Source organism: Protopterus annectens, chromosome 15.part0, assembly GCF_019279795.1.
Source record: "Protopterus annectens isolate FY-2018-M chromosome 15.part0, PAN1.0, whole genome shotgun sequence".
NCBI lineage: Eukaryota > Metazoa > Chordata > Ceratodontiformes > Protopteridae > Protopterus > Protopterus annectens.
In genome coordinates, this window is record NC_056749.1 from 84,746,090 (window position 1) to 84,768,169 (window position 22,080).

The following is a 22,080-nucleotide window of genomic DNA, read 5'->3' on the forward strand; positions in this document are numbered from 1 at the left end:
CTGTGTGCTCTTATGGGAAACTGTGTTTGATGCAGAGAGGTCTGCATCTGAAAATACTGAGTGTATCCATTTATATTCCAAGTGCACGTCCCTCTCCAGTGTCAGTGGTGAGGATTCAGGCTCCATGATTACTGGCCTAGTGTGTGGAGGTCACACCTTTATTAAAGCATAAGCTCTGTTCTTTGAGTATAAATGCAAAAATAATTTATCTTTTCCAAGCAATCGATATCCCTTCATAATGCTGCTGTATCAGTTTTTTTATTTATCCTCCTGAAATTATTTTGCCATTACTGCTGCTTCACTGGTATCTGCCCAGTAGCAACTTTATTTTATGTATGTTGGGAGCCTATCCCTGAAAGCAAACGACATAATGCAGGAACCAAGCACTAGTCCACTGAAAGATGTTCATGCTCTTGCAGACAGCCAGTTTCAGTATCAGTATCACCAGTTAACCCACTAACATGCTTTAGGAAACCAACACCACAGATGCAGACACAGGGAGAGCATGCAACCCCAAAGAGAAGACATTTCGGGCAGAAAACAAACTGGAGGACCAACAGTGTGCAGTGTACCATGTTTTACGCTGTCTTGACTAAGTTCTATAAACAGCATATCTGTGTTCTGTTCTACCTGCTTCACTTTACACTTGCATTCTGTTGTTACTTCTGCCAAAGACTCAGTCATACAGACTGCTACATATTTGTAGAAAGTACTGTCACACTGTACAACTTAATACAAGGAGTCGTTCATTTATTTACTCCATTAAAGGTGCACACATGCTACAGGGGCAATGAAAGGCTTTGCTGCCCCTCATTATTCTTGTCCATGTCACCCTGACTATATAATTATGGCTTATCTTCTGTCACTTCACTTCAGAAGTCACATTTAGCATGCATAACATCACAAGAGCTAATACCTACAAACATCTCTGTTATACTACATATACTGAAAACTGTCTTGTTCTTGGGGTAATTTTTCTTATCTTGGCAACTTGTTCATAAAGGAATAGGTAAATTTAAGGGGGGGACTAATGTGGGTCGTTCCCTGATTATATCACTAAACAACAATATAAATTAGCTAACCTAACAAGGGTGAACAAAAAAACCCGAATGGCCACTGAACCAAAAACACAAAATACTGAAAAAAACAAAACAACCAACAAGGCAAATAAATGCAACTGTCTTTGCAAGGCGGCATACCTCCTCCCTGGCAGACTTAGATACATTAACTCCATGGTCATTTCACATTGAAGAAAGGTGAAATCTGCCAGCAAATGGGAATCACTGCAACTGTGCAGTAAAACCCTACTGACAAAGATCCTTCAGCACAAACATACCTCTACATATAAACCCAAAGAGCAAAATCCGAGGAATAAAATTGGATTAGGCATTATTGCCATTTGCACTTGCCATAATTCACAGTTATTCTCACTTTCTCATTTCTGAATGTCTTTACATCCTTTGACTATGTGCATTTGCAAAAATGACCTACAACCTGTTTTCGATTTGTGTTCCAGGCATATCTTACTCTGTTTTTCCTAGATCTTGCATCTTCTTGAAAAAACTTTTCTTTTTCTAAACAACTTTTCAGTGACCTTTCCATACAGCTGTAGTATATTAATATCCTTGCATTCTAAATCCTCTAGCCGAACACTGGCATTTGCATGTATATGCACCAACTTTGACTTCTGTTGAATTCTGCAAGTTGCTGTTATAGGCACGCATAACATCTAAAATGCCTCAACAATATGCATGACAAAAATACAAGCTTAATTAAATGCCTTGTATAACCACACTCTAAATACAGTTCTTACCTCTCCTGTTTGGTTAGATTGACAAGACGCCTTGCCTTTCTGGCTAAGATAAACCTGTTGATGGAAATACATAAAACAGCATTATATTTACGTCAGACAACATAGAAACAGTGCTTCTGTATTAGACTTTTTATCCTTATTCATGCACGGAATTTGATAAGTCTTAAATGCCTGTTTCATAGTAATCAAAGGTAAATGCCTCTGCTAGGAAATGAACCCAAGTCATCTGAATACCATTTTGGTCAGCGTAGTACCTGCTGCAGTAATGCAGCTGAAAAAGGACAGACATTTCATTTTGTTTGTATGTGCTCCATAAACATGCAGATAATCGAGATATAACTGAACCATTCACTTTATCTCTACAGCAACAATGCACTGGAGAAAATGAACAATGGTGCTTTTGTTTCTAACCACCTTGGTGGCATTACTTTAATACAAACAAAGTAAAATAGTCTAAGCAATCTGGGATCAAGTCCCCCATAAAGCAATGTTTCCTTGATTTTCATGAGGCCCCTAACTTCTACCAATTTAATATTTCTCTTAGTAACTCAAGTAGTCTATAGAAGCAAAGGCAGAGTTGAGAAGAATCTGGCATCTTGGCCATGAGCTATAGGCTAGGATGAAAAGATGGCATGGAACAGGATAGAGAGATGGCACAAGGAACAGGAGGAAGAGATGGCACATGGAACAGGAGAAAGAGACAGCATATGGAACAGGAGGAAGAGACAGCATATGGAGCAGGAGGATGAAATGGCACATGGAACAGGAGGAAGAGATGGCACATGGAACAGGATGCTCTCCATTTGACTTACTTCCTTTATACACAATGTGACTGCTTTGTAGTCTCGATAAATCTTCTGGTATGAAGCACTTCACAAATAGTTGTGCACACACACACACACACACACACACACACACACACACACACACACACACACACACACACCTCATACTTAAATAGCAATCTGGAGAAGTACCAGAGTATGAGGCCATCCAGTGTATCACTTGGGCATACTGAATAAATAAAGATGCTTTTCCATAAAAAGAGAGAATGTTTCTGCCTAAGCCTAGAAAAATTGATAAACATTGTGGCTCCCACTGTATTTCATTGTAGAAGTAATAGACTGGAGTTTTTATTACACCACAAGGTGGAGCTCTTTTCAGGAATATAAAAGACAATTTTGAAAGAGAAAGAGGAGACTGGAACACTAGCTGAAGGAGGGAAGACTGAAACAGGGAGCTGAAGGGAAAAGGGCCTTGCAGCATGACTGGATTTTCTTTTCTAGTGCTTTGGGGACAGGGACGTGAAGTGGCAGTTTGCGTCTGTCTTTTGCTGAAATCCTGGATGATGGTATTTTGTGGAATCAGGAAAGAAGTCGGAAACCAGTAGTTTCACACCTGCATATGATTCAGCAAGAAAGGAGTTCCTTTGAGCTTAGTACAGGGAAGTCATAGATGATTACCAGAGTGCTGGCAGGTGATTTTTCTATTTTTCTCATCAGAGGAACCACGGTGCCTGGTCACTAGGATATTTTTGATGGAGTGGTGAGAGGCTCTGGTCGTCATTTTATAAGACTGTGGATTTCCCTCCCTAAATGCTTTGTGGATTACAAATAACTAGGATCCATATGAGCTACAACTTGGGCCCCATCATGCCGGCAGCAAGACTGTAAGTAGTCACTGGCCAGTGAACAGGGTATAATAGAGTGTTTCATAGTTGGTCTGTTTAGAAATGATCAAGGGGGTTGAGGGTGTTAGTACTGCTCAATGACATTGCATTTTCTCATATCTGTATTGTTGTTTTATAACTCTTTTATTGCTTAATGACGCTGCATTTTTCCCGTTTGTTCTGCTGCATTATAAAGCTTTACTGCTCATTGATACTGCCTTCTTTGTGTACGTTTGAATGTTTATAGGCTCATAGGTTGGTACTAGGCTATGCAAGCCAAGCCATAACAATTCCCTGGATATTTCTTCCCACAATATTTACTTCTCTGGACCCCTGTCTAGCAAGGTGACTGACATGATCCTCGGGGTGAATTTCCTATCTCCCATCCAATCATCAAGGTTCCTTTTGAAGAGGGCCAAGGAGGCGCTCTGCTTGACATGTATGGGCAGTCTATTCCAGAGCATGGGGAGTCTCTGGGTCAGGAACCTATGTCAAGACCTTTTTTGTTGTGTTCTGGGGAAGAGGGTGGATGTATGGTTTCATTGCATGCATATCTCACATTGCCTTAGTACTAACTGGTGCACTGTTGAAATAATTTGTGTATGTGCTACTGCCTTTTAAACTAGATGCATCACCTAGAAAAATAGGTTCCCTATTAAAACCGTGAAGGTCCACTTACCCGAATATGGAAACGTCGACATGTATTCATCGAACCATGAAAACATCGATCATCCTGAAGCACGAAATCAGAAATGTCGAATCATCATGGTTGGCCCTTCTGCGGTATAGCTCCGTAAGGTAAGTGTGCAATAGTTACAGACCTTAGGGTTAGGGTGCGGGTAAGGTAAGTGCAGAGATGGTAATGTAGGGTTGGAAGAAGGGTTTTGTTAAGTGTATGTGTGTGGATTATTTATTTTGTTTGGGTATAGCTTCTTAAGGTAAGTGTGCGATAGTTACGGACCTTAGGGTTAGGATGCAGGTTAAGGTAAGTGCATAGATGATAGTATATGCAAGATTTAGTTTAGGGTTAGAAGTAGGGTTTTGGTTAGTGCATGTATGTGGTTTATTTATTTTGTTTGGATAGGTGGTATGTAGCGGGTGGTGGGGTTGGACAACTATGACGGTTCGAGGTTTTTGAATTTCGCGGTTTAGGGCATTTGGTGTATTCGCGGTTTGCGTAATATGTGTCAGTGTTTACATATTCGGTGAATAGGACTTTTGCGGTTCTAATATAGACCCGAAAAATAATCTGTCATTCTTGCCACCTTGGTGTGTTGGGCCTAATAGGGGTGTCACCGGAGTCAGGTAGGAAGGAACCCATATCTACTTCAGCTACATCTGCGGGTGCACTACAACATGATGGAAGCTTTCAGAAATCATAAGCACATAATCACTGCAATCATAACAGTGCTGAGGGTGCAACTCAGAAATTGTATGAGAGAAGACAAAACATCTTGAATAACTATGTATTTGTATTTTGATGGTTTGGTTATGATGTTTGAAATGTTGCCATCCCATAATTTCCACAGTCAACTCAGAATAAGACTACAGCAAAACATGACACAAAGTAGACTGCGTGAAAAGCCCTTGATATAAGAGAAAATAAGTTACCAGAATTATTATTCCATCCAGTTTATGTTTGTTTATTTGTCTGTTTACCGGGAATGTCTGACTGGGTAGTGCTCATTTTCAGCAGAGGCCCAGTTGGAAAAGCTCCATTTGCTTACATTGCATTATACTACGTTCCAGTGAAACACAGAGTGGTTACATTTCTATTTACATTTATACACAAACAGTGGTTCTATTTACACATATACATGCTGGAGGAAGGTGCTAAACAGAAAGCACAGTTACAGCTTACTGGACTGTACAGGCAGCAGTTATGTATAAAAAATTGTTTTGTCATTTCAGTGAGAGGTTGAGCGTATTCTGTTTAAGGAGAGTATTTGGATAGTATTGTGCAGTGAAAAAGTTTTAACCCTGTGATCAGCATGTACAGGACCAGGATCGGATAAGATGTTGTTTAAGCAGTCGTTTAAAACTGCTGAGTTTGTTGGAGAATTTTTTTTGTGTGGGGATACTATTATAGAGTTTAGCAATATATTTGGAGTAGAGCAAGTCTCCTGCAACATGATTTGACTTATTTGTAAATAATAAGAATTTGTTTTTAGAACAGAGGTCCCTTGCTGAACAGTAGGGTAGTAATAAGATTTGTAGTGCAGGCCATTTTTTGGGTAATGAACGAGTTTGTGTGCTGTAGTCAGTTGTGAATATGTTAGACTATTGCGCAGTTCAAGACGGTATAAATGCATTAAGCTAAGACAATGGTGGCTCCTATGAGGAAGACTGGTGGCAAGTTTAGGGGTCTACTTTATTTACGCGAAAACGTAAAACCACGAATACATATGGATCGAACCATATGCATCGAAAGTTCAAGCCATCGAAAACTGTAAACGGAAATCTCTGTAGGTGGAGATTTCCATTTACTTCAATGTAGTGCGATCTTGGAGTTGGTATATTTAAGTAGCGGGGGGTGTGGGGTGCAGGGGGCTTGCCCCCCTGCCTACATCTTTTTTTTTTTCTGTGTATTTTTTTTTCTTTATTAACTTTCGACCATTTAAGAGTTTGATGCATATGTGTTGACCTTTATGCATTCAAACTTCTGAACGTTCGAGTTAATAAAGTAGACCCAAATTTAGATGTTTTGCTGTAGCAGGAGGCATGTTTCTGTCTCTGAATATTGTTTATGTTTGTTAGGAAAGTGGCATAGCTGGGGGGGGGGGGGGTGGTCTGCTCCAGGCAGCTGTTTTGGGACTGTCATATTTACTTTAATTAAAAAGAAAACCCTGCTTTTTAAGGGCATTCTTCTTTAGGAATGGTCCTGTAGTTGGTCCATTCGCATCACTTCTCTGCGTGCATTGTCGCACATATGTCCTGTTCTTCCTGTCTGCCTACACAACTTTAAAGCGCTTTGTGTTCCTTTCAATCATTTTGTTGCTGCTTCATCAGGTAAGGGGAATTTTGCAAACAGGTGTTCAGTTTTGCTTTGTGTTCCTTCGATCACCAAGTAAGGGGAATTTTACTAACTTTGCTTTGTGTTCCATCAATCATTTTGCTGTGTGTGTGTGTGTGTGTGTGTGTGTGTGTGTGTGTGTGTGTGTGTGTGTGTGTGTGTGTGTCAGTTTGCTGCTTCACCAAGGGGTGGTGGGGGTGTGGGTGTCATTTTTTTGCTTCACCAAGGGGTGCTGGGGTGTCATTTTGCTGTTTCACCAAGGGGGGTGTGGGTGTGTCATTTTGTTGCTTCACCAATTGGTGGTGGTGGGGATGTGGGGGTCATTTTGCTGTTTCACCAAGGGGGGTGTGAGTGTCATTTTGTTGCTTCACCAAGGGGTATGTTTGTCTGCGTGCAAGTAAAATGCCCCATTTAGTGTACCTGGTGGTTAGTGTTACTCAGGCTCAAACCCTGTACCTCAGGTGCAAGAAGCAAAAGCCTGAATTCTTTACCCACACAACTCCTTGAATTACAAGTGGTGGAGTCCATAGCTCTCACCTGTCCAGATTTTCACAACACGTCTGGAATGTCTGGCTCATACTTTTGGTTTGTTCCTCTTAACATTTGTGGTTTTCTGGCAAATCACTGAGAACTGAATTCTCTAAATGACAGCCACTTAAGTTTCAGTCTTCCTACCTTTCAGGAAATGCATGGTAACACAAAACATTTTTTCTAGCAACTTTCTAAGAAGCAATGTTTACAATGTGTCCCTGATTTGGGGCCTTTGTCCCCCTTCCCCAATAAATTGTGGCTTTTTCCAGATTTCTTGTGCTGCAAAGTTGAGAGATATAGTTGAGTGTCAAGTGGATTTTACAAGGAGCTGATAGCTTCAGAAGAAGAGAAGTTTAGTGCGGCTTATGCCAAGTCTGCTTGCATTGTTATAGAGACTAGACTCAAAATTAGCCTTAGAAAGAAAGCCTGGGTTTTATGGCGTTCAACTAAACACCCCTAAGATCAAATTAAATACAGGCAATTTAGGAATGAGACTAAAGTCCATACTACAAGACAAAAAACAATACTACTGCAAATTACAGACAGAAAATCAAAATAACCCTCAGATGTTTTGGGCAGGTTTGAATAAACTTACACCCTGGACAAACTACTACCCCCGTCCCAGCTGCCACTACTGATAAACCCCCAGAAGATGTTTCAGATAATTTTAACTGATTCTTTACCAAGACAATTCAGGCCCTTGCCAGCCAACTACCTCCTAGCTCCCTTGGCCCAGAAAGTACCACCTCTAGAAACCTACTCTCATTTATCTTTCAACCTGTCACTATGTCAGTTATCCGTACCCTAATCAAAAAACTAAAACCCATCACACTATCGGCTGACCAACTTCCTGCTGAATACCTACAAAAATCAGCTGATGCTATTGCCTATCTGGTATCAATACTTATCAATCAAACCATAGAAGAAGCTAAAATTTCCACTATCTGGAAAATATCCTATGTAATCCCACTCCATAAAGGAGGTAGCTCTACTAAATTCTCCAACTATAGGCCTATAGCTATATTCTCTCTCCACTTGCAAAGATTATGGAAAAATGTATTCAGAGACAGTTCATGCACCACCTAATCCATAACCACCTCATGGCACACACCCCACATGGCTTCAGACCTCACCACAGCACTACCTCAACCCTACTGGCCTTTACCAACACTATAAACCATAATCGAAACAATAACCATATTTTTTCATCCCTCTTCTCGGATCTTTCCAAGGCATTTGATATGATTGAGCACCAACTATTAATCCACACCCTGCAAACACTCAGTCTAGATCCTAAAGCCATTCAATGGTTTAAATCCTATCTAAGTGGTAGACAGCAGGCTGTTCTTTGTCAGAATAAACTCTCTAACCTACTACCTAACACCTTTGGAGTACCACGAGACTCTGTACTAGGGCCCCTGTTATTCTTCATCTTCATCAACAACATGAATACTGTCCTCCCAAAAGCCAGCTGAATCCAATATGCTGACGACTCTACCCTGATTTGCTTGGCCACATCTCCAATAAAGTTACAGTTAGCTACCCAGACCACCTTTAACACAATAGAAAACTGGCTTTCCCAACGACGCCTGATTCTAAATCCTAAAAAAAACTAAAATGCTGTTAGTTTTACCTACATAAAGGTCTACTGCCGTTAACTTTACAATAAAAGCAAATGATGGAACAATAATCTCCCCTGACCTCTCCACTAAACTATTAGGTGTCATTATAGATAATAATCTAAAATTCAACCTACATGTCAACCAATTGATCAAAACCATCAATAAAAAACTAGCGTCACTTTACAGAATAAAAGCCTTCCTACCCCCCCCAGCCAAAGTTGCCATAGTTCGATCTCACCTTCTCTCTACTCTTCTGTATGCATCCCCTCTTCTCTCTAATGTTAAAAAGACTGTCCTGAACAAACTCTCAATCTGTTATAAACACAATGCCAGGTTTGCCACTGGGCTGCAAATCGTTGCATCAATCTAATCCAGCTTGGATGGCTTGAACTACCCTGTCTAATCCTATATAACCAATTGGTTATGGCCCATAAAATCATATATAAACCTGACAATACCTCTGCACTCAAAAATCTTGTCACCCTCTATAATAATCCTAGCTCCTCCAACAGACTCCTTATTCAGATATGTAAAACTAATAACGCAGCCGGTGACTCTCTCTTCGTAAACTCTGTAGGTAGATTATGGAACTCTCTACCAGCTGTTATTACCTTACTTTCTTCACTAGGTCAGTTTAAAAGTAGGTTCAAACACCACCTGGGAAGAAACTAGCTATGTCACTGTATCAAGTCTGGTTAATCTTTCTATGGAATGTGTAAATATGCTATGTAGCCTACTATGCAAGTTAATCTGATTTTCACTCGTTGAAGAACTTTACCTGACGAACTGTTATAATGTTTGCTCTTCTATCACTGTAAATATTCTCTATGTAATTTGTATTGCCTGCCCATCTAATCTCTGTAAATAATCTATTTGTAATTTGTAATATGTGACATGTTGTGTTGGATTTATTATTCCTTGGAGCTTTTCTCCCCAGGCCACTGCTGAAAATGGACATGCATCCAGTCGGACTATCCCGGTCAACAAATGCAAAATAAAATAAATAAATACAAATTTTTAATAGCACAACAGGTAGTATACTTGTTTCTGATGCAGAAGGCTGAGGGGGTTCTACTCCCACAGTATGTAGATGGATTGCTGACACTGTACTGTTTTGTACTTTAAAGGGGGTGGATGCTGCCATCCTGAGAATGTCCTTCTTTGGAGGAGATGCATAGTAACTAGGTACCTGTTTATCAGTTTGCCATCCATTCCCTATTGCAATACTACTAGTTTATCATTTTTTAATGAAACATAGGCAATTTATTCTTCAAGAGCAACAAGCACTTTATTTGTGGATGAAACAATGACATTATAAAGTTGTTTGCTAGCAGCAACATCTTTGTTATTTACAGACCTCTTTAATGTGGAATTATTTACATGACTTTTATTTCTTTAGAGATTGTGCATAATCCCGGGCGGCCGCATTGGTGCAGCGGTTAGCATTGCCTCCTCACATCAAGAGGTTCTCCAGTTCGATCCTCAGCTGGGGTGCCTTCTGTACAGAGTCTGCATGTCCTCCCTGTGCTCGAGTGGGTTTCCTCCGGGTGCTCCCACATCCCAAAGACATGCTGTATGTGGATTGGACACACTAAATTGGCCCTAGGTGTGCATGCGTGTGTGTGTGCCTTCTGTCGAAGGTTGGGCGCTGGGCTAGCAACTCGACACTGTAAAACTCAACTGCCAATCATGAGCGGACAAGTGATCCACTGTGGCGACCCCTAACTGGGAAAAGCCGAAAGAGGAAGAAGAGATTGTGCATATTTACTGATATTGGTGGACTGTAATGACAGAAGTTTGTGTAGACTTTATGATGGAAATGTTCTGAAATGGGCTGTTTTGTCATTATTGGTTCATACATTTTGTTTCATTACTTACTGGAAAATGTTCAAAACAATACATTTAAAACACTATCTAAAAAGTGTGCTGTATTATACAAGGAATATAATTTAATACAATCAGGAAGGTAAATCAAAGAACACATGTATGTTTGCACTGTCATAAATATGTGTGCAAGGGGCCTATGATTTGAAAACAACCCAACGGTAAACTTTATCCACCACTGGCCAGATACATTGTCTTTGAATGTGAGTTTCAGTTCTGTTTCAATTAATGTGAGTTTCAAGGCCAGAGAAGTTTTAATGCTAAGTCCGTTTTCATTGTGAGACCATATTGCTTTGTTTAACAGATGTGTTTGTGTTCTAAAATTTAAAATAAAAGATTAAAATGAAATCCAAATAATCATTGTAGAAGTAAAGGGTAAAGCAGTATGCACATTACAGTGTTTATGGTAAATGGTGAGAAATAGCCAAGTAATGGGACACTGGAATGGCTGCAAGGGGGGGGGGGGACTGGGTATGGTAGGGCCCCATTTGACCATGATTTTGTGAGAGGGAGGGAAGGGAAACTCAAAGACAACATTATTAAAAACTCTTCAGTTCAAAATAACAAAAAAAAAAAAACACACGTAGAAAGGTAGTAGACTTTTTTTACTTCACAATAAGTTCATCTGATTACTCAGCTTCTCGCCTTCAAGGATACATACACTCAAACACATCCTACTTTTATATCAGGTGAGACCATCAATTAATTAATCAATTAACTACCAAATTACTTAATACTTTAATATAAAAAATATATAAAATTTCATATAATTACATATATAAGCATTGCATATAAACATTGTATATAAATATTTTCCATTACCTATGACCCCCTAAAGTGACCCATGCATATTTAATAGATACATTTTCCTATTTTAACTGTTCTAATATTCATACCACAACATTTCATAACATGTTAGCTTTGAGCAGCCTATCTGTCCCTGGAGGACTAGTCTCAGCCCAGAAACTAGTAGTTTATTGGCCGTTTTTGGCTAATTCCTATCTCTTTCATCTCCCTGCCTTAAAACCTGCATTTGCATGGTTTTGAGTGGTTTTGCACACCGCGCAACGCCAGTTAGTTAATGTTAAACTATTCCAGGCTCCATGAAGTCTGCTCTTCAATTTTTCCCTTAGAACTAGTCAAACTCTCAAATTAAAGCACTCTAACTTTCCTTTTACAGCCCAGCACCTGCTCCAAGCCCTCAGTAAGCACTAATAAACACTAACACTACACCTCCACTTTACTATACAGTAGTACAAGGCTCCCTATTCGTCCCTACCGGACAATCAGTAAATCAGTTCAATTACCCATACAGGCATGTCGAAAGGGCAGTTTCAGGTATACTCTCCAGTACAGCTGGTGAATCTGGGAATCTTGACACAATGTTTAATTGCCTCATGTACACAGACAACCCTCTCCTCCTTCCAACAAACACAAATGTATGTGAGAGATGCAACTATACAGCCAAACTGGAGGCCAAGCTCTCTCAACCCAAGGCTGGAACAGCCAGTCAGGAGGAGAAGGGAAACACTTGTACCACACTTCCATTCTCACATACAACAGTCATACATGCACCAGCAAACAACACACATAAATACACAAAAACATACTCTGAGGCGCTAAATAAAAATCTGCCTAAGCAGCAGAGACCTGCAAAGCAGACATCCAAGCAACCTCCACCCTCAAACAAGAACCACATATCACATACTTCACAAAGTCAGTGAGCCACGCAACCACAGCCCTTAAAGCATAACAACACACCCAATACACTAGTAATAGGTGACTCGATTATCAGGCACACTGACGTTCCACTCACTAGACTGAACAAGGAGAAGATTACTGTAAGCTGCCTGTCGGGTGCCAGGAAACACCACATAACACAAGCACTCGGGTCACTCCAAAACAAGTACAAATATGACTCTGTCATTGTACATGTTGGTGTGAACGACCTGAGACATACCTCCCTGGACTACATGAAAAGAGACAGAGAAGCTCTCTGATCATGTAGCCCAGGCCGGTATGAACCTGACCCTGAGTAGCATCTTGCCCTCACCAAGAATGATACCACAGTACAAAGAAAAATGATCAGTTTTAACAATTGGCTAAGCTATTGGTGTCATTCAAAAGGGATCCAGTGTCTGTCAGCCTGGGATGACATGTTTGACAAGCCACGTTGCTTCACCAGAGATGGCTTGCACCTGTCGCCCTTAGGCTTTCGAATACTGGCCAAGGCTCTTGCCACCCCCATAGTGCCTTTTTAAGGCAAGGCTCAAAAGACAAACCCACCTCCATAAACAACACAAGTAACCAGAAACTGAGGGTAATGCTACTCAATGCCAGAAGTCTAAACCTCAAAATGCATGCACTCGAGGCACTCCTTAGCATGGAGAAAATCAATATCTGTGCAGTAACAGAAACCTGGTTCAAGGCTCCAGAGAGCACCCCAGCACTACCAGGCTACAACTCATACCATACCTTTTGGCCCCAGAACCCGGACTGAAATACAAAAGGAGGGGGTGTATCCATTTTCGTAAAGGATACCCACACCTCCAGGTTAGTAGCACAGCATGAGGCCTCGGAGACCATCCATGTGCAACTAACAGTGGGCAAAGCTGCTTTTCAGATCGTAGCTTGCTACAGATCACCTACCTTGTCTCAGGACCCCCACTCAGCATTCCTGAGAACATTGGAAAATATAAATGTCCTACCTAACACCATGATATTGAGAAATTTCAACTACCCAAACATTGACTGGGATAACTACTCAAGTACAAACTCCTTTGCTCAACAATTCCTAGAGTTTATAAACTCAAACGCCCTGGAACAGTTGGTCACCATGCCCATAAGAGGTGACAACATATTGGACCTGATCATCACCAACATGGGGGATCATTGCTCCACACCAGACGAAAACCCCTCACTAGTAAGATCAGATCATAAACTAATCACACTGGACAGCCACATCCCGACCCCACCCCCAGTCAAGGAAACCACTGTGAAAAACTTTTCAAAAGCCACCTTCACACTTCTCAAGACCGAGGTGGAAAGTTTCAAAGCCCCCTTGCTAAAGGATAATGCTGCCCAAACTACAGAATCCTTTACAAATGCATTCTATGAGCATCTACAGGAATGCATGGATCGAGCCATACCAAGTAAAACCAAGACTCACTCCTCCAAAAAGAGGAAACCAGTCTGGTGGTCCCCGGCCATAAATAAGCTATACAACAGAAGGAGGAAACTCTTGCATGATAGAGAAAAATCCCAAAAAGGAAAGGCATCCCTGATCAATATTAGTAAGAAACTATGATCCCTCATAAAATCATCTAAGGCCAGTTTCGAAAGAAAAATTGCCAAAGACTCTAAAGATAATCACAAAGCCTTCTTTAGCTATGTCAAGAATCTAGGTGGCAACTCTCAGATATGCTCTGAGCTAGTGCAAAATGGAAAAAAATACACTGAACCAACTGACATTGCTAACATCCTGGCAGACAGGTTCAGTGCAATCTTCACCCCCAAAAGGGTCTGTGTCCATCCCAGAAGAATACAGAGCCTCAGGCTTTACAGACACGCAGGTAAAAACAGCACTCTCCAAAGCTAAAAACACACCATCAATGGGACCGGATGGTATCCCAGGCTGCGTCTTACACGAGCTCCAAAATGAACTAAACCCTCACCTAAATTCACTGTTCAAACTCAGCCTTATCACAGGCTATGTACCCAAAGAATGGCGTACAGCAACAGTCATCCCGCTCCACAAAGGTGGTGCCACAACAGAACCTGGGAACTATCGCCCTATAAGCCTGACTAGCCTGGTCTGCAAAGCTATGGAGCGAATCACCATGGAACTCATAAACAGAGACATTGGAAACCTCCAGACACTGGACCCTACCAAATTCGGCTTTGTTAAAGGCAGATTCTGCCTCCTAAACCTAGTTGACTTCTTTGAAACAGTCACCAAGGCCATAGATGAGGGAAAGGTAGTCCACACAGCCTATCTGGACCTCGCTAAGGCCTTCAACACCATTCCCCACTCTGGCATCATAGATAAGCTCACCAGCTTGAACATTAACCCCTATCTCACGAGATGGGTTGCAAACTGGCTCACGGATAGAACACACATGGTCAGAGTTGCGGGTGCCATGTCCGACTCTAAACCAGTTACAAGTGGCATCCCACAGGGCTTGGTCCTGGGACCCCTCCTGTTTGGTATATACTTCTCTGAGGTACAGACAAGCAGGGAGGATTATGGCTGACCAAGTTCGCAGATGACTGCAAACTAGGGGCCATAATCGACTCTCCGGCTGACACAGACATCCTCCAGAAGGGTCTCACAGAGACAGATACCTGGTGTTAGAACCATGGCCTCAAGCTAAATGCCAAAAACTGCATAGTCATCCCCTTTGGGAAAAACAAAGTGCCCACAAATTATCACATAGGTGGTAAGCCACTAATTACGGAAGATGTAATTAGGGACCTGGGGTCCCAGGTAGATAGCAACCTCTCCTTTGATAATCACATTGCCAAAGTGGTTAGAAATTCCTTCTATGTAGCCCACCTAATCATGAAAGGGTTCACATCTAGATCAAGAGAGGTCATTGTGCCCCCCCTACTCATCACTCATTAGGCCCATAATAGAGTACAATGCCCCATTTGGAATGTACCTTACTCGACACCTACAACAGCTGGAAAGACCACAGAAATACCTCACCAAGAGGATCATGAGCCTCAAACAGATGCCCTATGCAGCTCGACTAAAGAAACTCCAGCTTTACTCGGTTGCTTACCACCTGCTCAGAGGTGATCTCTGCCTGACATATAAGGCCATGTCCAACCCGGAATTAATGGACATACTCCACCTCAAGAAAACCAAATCTCTTAGAGCCACTCGCTCCAGTGAATTAAACCTCAGCACAACAATAAACAGGACATGTTGGAGGGATAGATTCCTGTTCCAGAGACTTCCCTCGCTCTGGAATAGAATCCTAGTTTATGTTAGGCAAAGTCCCTCACTGACTCTCTTCAAGAGAAATCTTGACGAGTGGATGGGAAATCGTACATTTACCCCTGGGATCACTTCAATTCAAAAGGGAGGCGAAAGCCAACACATTCTGGCTAGGCTTATAAATGTCCTTGGGCAAACAGCCTAGTACCTACCTATGAACCTATTAGAACATTTCTCAACACTTTAAACAGTTGATAGTATAAACATAAGCATCTAAAAAGCATACATAAATATAAATCTAAACATAATCTACCTCTAAATTTAACCCTTTGGGCGTCAAAGTGCCATAGTTAACCATAATTTTGTGAGGGGGAGGGAAGGGAAACTCAAAGACAGCCCCAGGTGGCACAAACTCTAGCAATGCCACTGTGTTAGTATAGGAGTGGTGTATAATAGAGTCGGCAGTAAGAAGGTGGTGGCTACAGTTTTTCTACTAGTATCTGAAAGGAATCCAGTGATCCTATAAAGTGAGCCTAGTTTCTGGTGAGTAGATTTAATGGTGTGCAGTATATGATGGTCATATTTGAGACCGTCATCTATTATAATGTCTAGAAGTTTACTGCGATTTACAGTTTCAATGACAGTATTATTTGCTTAGTTTATCGTAAAAGACTGCTTATGATTTTGACAACTTTTTGAGGTGAAAAGCATTAACTTAGTTTTCCTGCAGCTGAGTAGGAGGTTTGATTCTTTGAGCCAGGTTTCTACAGAGGAGAAAGATTTTTGGGTAATTCCTTGAACCTTATTTATTGCTGAGGCTACACACATTAATGTTCAGTCATCTGCATACTGAACTAAATTAGCATGGTGCGTAGAGGTGTGGTGGTCATTAATAAATATATTAAATAGCAGAGGACCCAGCATAGAGCCCTGAGGGACACCTGTAGTAACGGATTGAAAGGATGAGTAGGTTTGTTGCCATTTAATGGCTTGTTGCCTTCCAGGTAGGTAACTAAGGAACCAAAATACAACAAGGAGTATTGTGAAAGCCCCACTGACGACAGTCGAATGAGCAGTTGCTGGTGCTCGACAGTATCAAATGCCTCTGACAAGAAAAGTACGTGGTGGACACAAGCAGCCCATTGTTTCTATGTTGGTTTATTATAGCGGTAAAACAGAGTAGAGCAGTAGTGGTGCTGTGCTGGGGCTTAAAGTCATGTTGTGTTTCTAAGAGCAGGTTATTTCAGGTTAGGTATTGCATCAGCTGCATAAGGATGCATTTCTCCAGTATTTTGGAGATAATCGCTATTGGTCTGTAGTTATTAAACTCTGTAGATGTGCCACCTTATGTTTAGACTTGTAATGCTGTAGCGCATGTTTGTTTACTAATTTGCTTGACTGTTTAATGGGTTGGTTGTCTGGCACTCTGGCACAACTCCCTTTCAGCCACAACCAGGGCAGTACAGAGTACTCTTAATATCCTGAAATACAAGCAAGGTTCACTAGGTAAGTAAAATACTAAGATTTATGTTTGTTGCACAGTAGAAGAGATAAAAATATGAGCTACACTACATTGCAGAAATGTTCTTCAAGTGGCAGTACAAAATGAGAACAGACAGTTAAATACACATTTACCATTGCACTCTTTCAGACATTAGGCTGTATAAAGGAAAGACACACCTTCTGGCAAATTAAAAAAGTCTACACTTCTGTTTTGTTCCACCTCCCCCTCAAAAAATATGTGAAATAGCAAATATTATAAACTGATGGTGACTTCAAAGCAAGGTGAGGCTGACTACAACACCTGACTGGGTGGAGCAACCTGGCTGGCAGGGCTAACTTTGACCATAGTTATAGTATTTTTACTGTCCGATATGCCACAGGCCTAGCCTCCAAAACAGCCTTTGTTGATGATTTTCCTTGCCTTCCCTGCAGTTTCCCAAAACTGCTTCTGAATCATTTAATCACGACTATATCCTGCAGAACCTAAAGAGAACCGGATTTATTGAGTCATATAAAATTATTCTATCTTTCTAATGCAGCTTTGAAATTAAATAGCTAAAACAGTCACTGTCTCATGTAGTGAACTGACAGAAACAGGTGTTACACAAGCTGAGTCCTAGATACGTTCATAGGTGTATACTAGGCTAACGACAACCATCACCCTTAAAAGTCTAGCTGTCCAACCCAGATACTTGGGATTCCTATTCTTTGTCATTTACATTAATTCTATGGGTTGTGGCCTGCATAAGATGTGTCTGATTTTATATGCCAGCAAGCACGGCTTTAAGCCACCACTTTAGGAACTGTATGCCAGATTATAAAACAAGGGATGCCGAGGAACTGTATGCCACATTATAAAACAAGGGATGCCTAGGAACTGTATGCCACATTATAAAACAAGGGATGCCTAGGAACTGTATGCCACATTATAAAACAAGGGATGCCTAGGAACTGTATGCCACATTATAAAACAAGGGATGCCTATGAACTGCATGCCACATTATAAAACAAGGGATGCCTATGAACTGTATGCCACATTATAAAACAAGGGATGCCGAGGAACTGTATGCCACATTATAAAACAAGGGATGCCTAGGAACTATATTATAAAACAAGGGATGCCTAGGAACTGTATGCCACATTATAAAACAAGGGATGCCTAGGAACTATATTATAAAACAAGGGATTCCTAGGAACTATATTATAAAACAAGGGATGCCTAGGAACTATATTATAAAACAAGGGATGCCTAGGAACTATATTATAAAACAAGGGATGCCTAGAAACTGTATGCCACATTATAAAACAAGGGATGCCTAGGAACTGTATGCCACATTATAAAACAAGGGATGCCTAGGAACTGTATGCCACATTATAAAACAAGGGATGCCTAGGAACTGTATGCCACATTATAAAACAAGGGATGCCTAGGAACTGTATGCCACATTATAAAACAAGGGATGCCTAGGAACTGTATGCCAGTTTATAAAACAAGGGATGACAACTTTCACAGTGTAACCCCATCAGTTGTTATTGTGTACTTGGAGGCAGCACCAGGGACTGCAATGCTCACTGGTTGTATTGCAATCTTGTTTCACAGTTTGCATTTATGTTTCGATTAATTTTTATTAATCACAGAGTGAACTGCATAATTAATTGTGTTAAACACATCACCTAGCAATTAGAAAACAAACTAAATTGCAGATGCAGGGTGTCCTAATTGATTGATTACATTATCAAAGATTCATTCAGGATCCCTGTAAAAATAAATAAATTACATTTCAAAAGCATACAGCATGGAGGAATTTGGATTCTACCTAGCTACCTAATGAATCACCAACAGATTTGTTGATTATTATTTTATAATCAGGATTTCATTTCAAAGGTATTTTAGCTGACAAGTGTTTTAAGAATCTTCAGTATCTCCTTAGATTACATTCCACGAAGAGGCAATCAGCTATCTAAGCTATTAGCCTATGGTTCTTTCAACGAAGAAGTGCTTTGTGTTTTCTTCAGATCCTGGAGGCAGCAGGTCCTATAATCTGTAACTTGTACTTCCAGCCCATCGTGTTGAGGATAACTTCATAACATTAATTACCCAGACATCTTCTGGTCTATATTATATATTCAAACTTTCTAAACTTCGAATCCCGTATGTTCAACAACATATGATCGAACTTTAAAAGTTCGAATATATAATAAACCAAACAAAAAAAACTTACCTTAACGGTGCAGGCAGGGGGGGCAAGCCTTCCTGCACCCCCCATACACCCCCTACTTAAATATACCAACTCAGAGATCGCACTTCAGTGCAAAAAAGGGAAATTCTTCCATTCTGCACTGAACGGCGCCATTGCATTTAAACTTCGATCGCTTGAAATTTCGATCATATGGTGTTGACCATATGCCATTCTAAATTTCAAACGTTCGTGGTTCTAATAGGAATCCACATTTCTAATACCCCCATATGATGTACCTCTCTCTCTCTCTCTCTCTCTCTCTCTCTCCTTTTTCCTCTAATGACAAGACCACTCGCTCCTTTTGTCCATAGTATTATCTTTTGCCTTCCATTCCATGCAATCTTCTGGTAGAGTTCCTCTGGACACGTTCCAGCAGGCCAGTATGTCTCTCTACTTACCTGGCCTCCAAAACTGCACGTTACGCAAGGTATGGCCTGATAATGACCTGGAAAAGTAGGGCATTACCTCCTTGCTTCTGGACTGTAGTCCTCTGCTATTGCACTCCAGCATTATTTTCACTGCCACTGTGTCCTGTTACTCCCCTTCTTCTGGTCCAGCTCCTGATCCTTTTCCTGCTCTGCTGTCATCTGTTACTCTCCCCCCAAGGATATTTCTTATCAGGGTTACTATGCCTCATACAGCAATATACTTTTGATTGCTCTGAATCTCAGCTACCATCTTTCCATCCAGAGGACTGAAAAGGGACTGCGGACTGACCCTTGCAATACTCCATCGTTATTCATGACTTTGTCCTTCTGACCAAAACCCTCTGAGGCTAAACATTTAGCTACATAGAAATTCAGTTCCATAGTTTTGATCCAACCCTTGATCACTCCAACTTTCCTATCTGCTTTGTGTACGGGAACAGGTCAAAGACCATGGAGAATTTCACACAGACTACATATACTGGGCCCCCTCCCTTTGAGATTCTCCTGCAACCAAGTCACAATGCTGTGTCAAATGTGACTGATAATTCTAATTGAGTACAATGTTCTAGTTTTTGTTCTGCAGCCCTGATCCCACTCTTATTAGTCCATTTGGTAATTCACACTGCTGAGAATTATTATTTGAGTATTGGAAACCCAAAAGACTTGGAAAAAAAGAACAAAACAAACAACTGAGAAGTGAAGGATTTGGTGCAGAAGGTCTAACACAGGTTATGTCACAGCATGATGAAAAGAGTCCACAAAGTAAGAAGCAAGAAGACCAGGAGACGTGAAGAAGAAACATGGAGAGGGGAAAGGAAAAGAGATTTAATAAAGCTATTTGAAGATAAATACAGGCAAAGCAATCCAGATATGGAAAACTTTACAATGCAAAAAATAAGAAGACTAAGAGGAAAAGTAGAAAAAGAGATTAGTAACGGAGAAGTCAAAGAAATAGAAATTGAAGTAATGGAACAGCTGCAAAGAGAAGGATTCAGTGTGGAAAATCAAATGCAGAAAGCACCACAACAGGATAGAGCAATGGATATCCAAATTAAGGGGAAACCAGTGGAACAGGAAGCAATTGGTCAGGTGCCATATCAAGATATTTTGGAGCCTTCCACAAGAAACCAGTAAAAACATTCACTTGAAGCTAGACAGCAAGGAAAGGAACAGGAAACTGTGGAAACTCTGATGCAGTCAATGTTGAGGAGTGATAGGCTAGTGAGTTCCCATATGACAGAGCAACAGACAACACAGGATGAAATTGAAGAGAATGTGCCACAGGAAGATGCTATAGAATTTTCTATAGAATGCCCATAGGAAATGGAAAATAAAAAATATGCCCTCAGTTTAGAAGAAAACAATCTAAGAGAAAAGTTGCTTGATTTAATAGAGAGACATAGACATATTAAGATCAATAAAAGAAATAGACTGCAGAAAGTCACTAAAACCCAAAAACTCAGAAGTTTGATAAAACAAATGAACACAGTAATTAGGACTGTCATAGAACTCCATGCGATATAACAGAAGTAAACAGGATATATTACTTTGCAGCTAAATTAATAACTGATAAAGTTCTACCACAAGAACACAGGGTAAGAAGGGAAAGGAAGGGGTGAACTTGAATACCATCATGGAAATAGCAAACAGAGAAAAATATAAAGCAATTAAGACAAGAAGTGTCACCGTTAGAAGACTATAGAAGAGAGAATAGATCAAGAAAAATACTAAGACAGACAGACATAGTAAACACAATCTACAGAGCAGACCAGGATCTATCATGCACTATCGCAAATAAGCTAAAAATCTCAGCACAGGCGGAAAAACTTAGAAGATACGCAGATAAATATAAAGGAAAAGTACAAAATAAGCAATTTATTGATGACAAAAAAAAATTTTTACAAAGAATTGGGAAACAAGGTAAAAGGAATTGAAAGATCACCAAAAAAAAGAAGAAATAGATACATTTTGAAGAAATATCTACTATGAAGATCCTGAGGAACCATAACAACGGTGCAAAATGGAAAGAATAATTAAAAGAAAGAATAAGAAGTTTAAAGGTTCAGGATATGAAATGGGATGAAGTAACAGCCAGAGAGATTGAAACAAAGTTAAGAAAACCTCTAACTGGAAAACTCCAGGCCCAGAGGCAGTACCTAACTTTTGGTTAAAATTATTAACATCTTTGCACAAATATTTAACTAGGAGTAAAAACTATTTATATGCACACCCTGAACAGACAACAACCTGCCTTACAACAGGAAAAACAATGCCCCTGCTTAAGAGGGAACCTGCAAGCTACCCTAAAAACTATAGAGCAATGACTTGCCTTCTGACGACTTATAAACTATACATGGGAATTGATGCCAACAGAGTTTATAATCATTTAAAAGAAAACTTAATTATGGCAGTAGAACAAAAGAGCAATAAAAGAA

At 40.5% G+C, this 22,080-nt stretch overlaps 1 protein-coding gene across 1 annotated transcript in view; it reads right to left on the reverse strand.

Moving 5' to 3' along the window:
* LOC122789724 (amine oxidase [flavin-containing]-like) overlaps positions 1–22,080 on the reverse strand; it is a 1,342,089-nt gene that overhangs the window by 275,005 nt on the left and 1,045,004 nt on the right. The window contains exon 10 of the mRNA XM_044057159.1: positions 1,814–1,867. Coding sequence (XP_043913094.1) covers positions 1,814–1,867 — 54 coding nt within the window. The remainder of the gene's footprint in view (positions 1–1,813; positions 1,868–22,080) is intronic.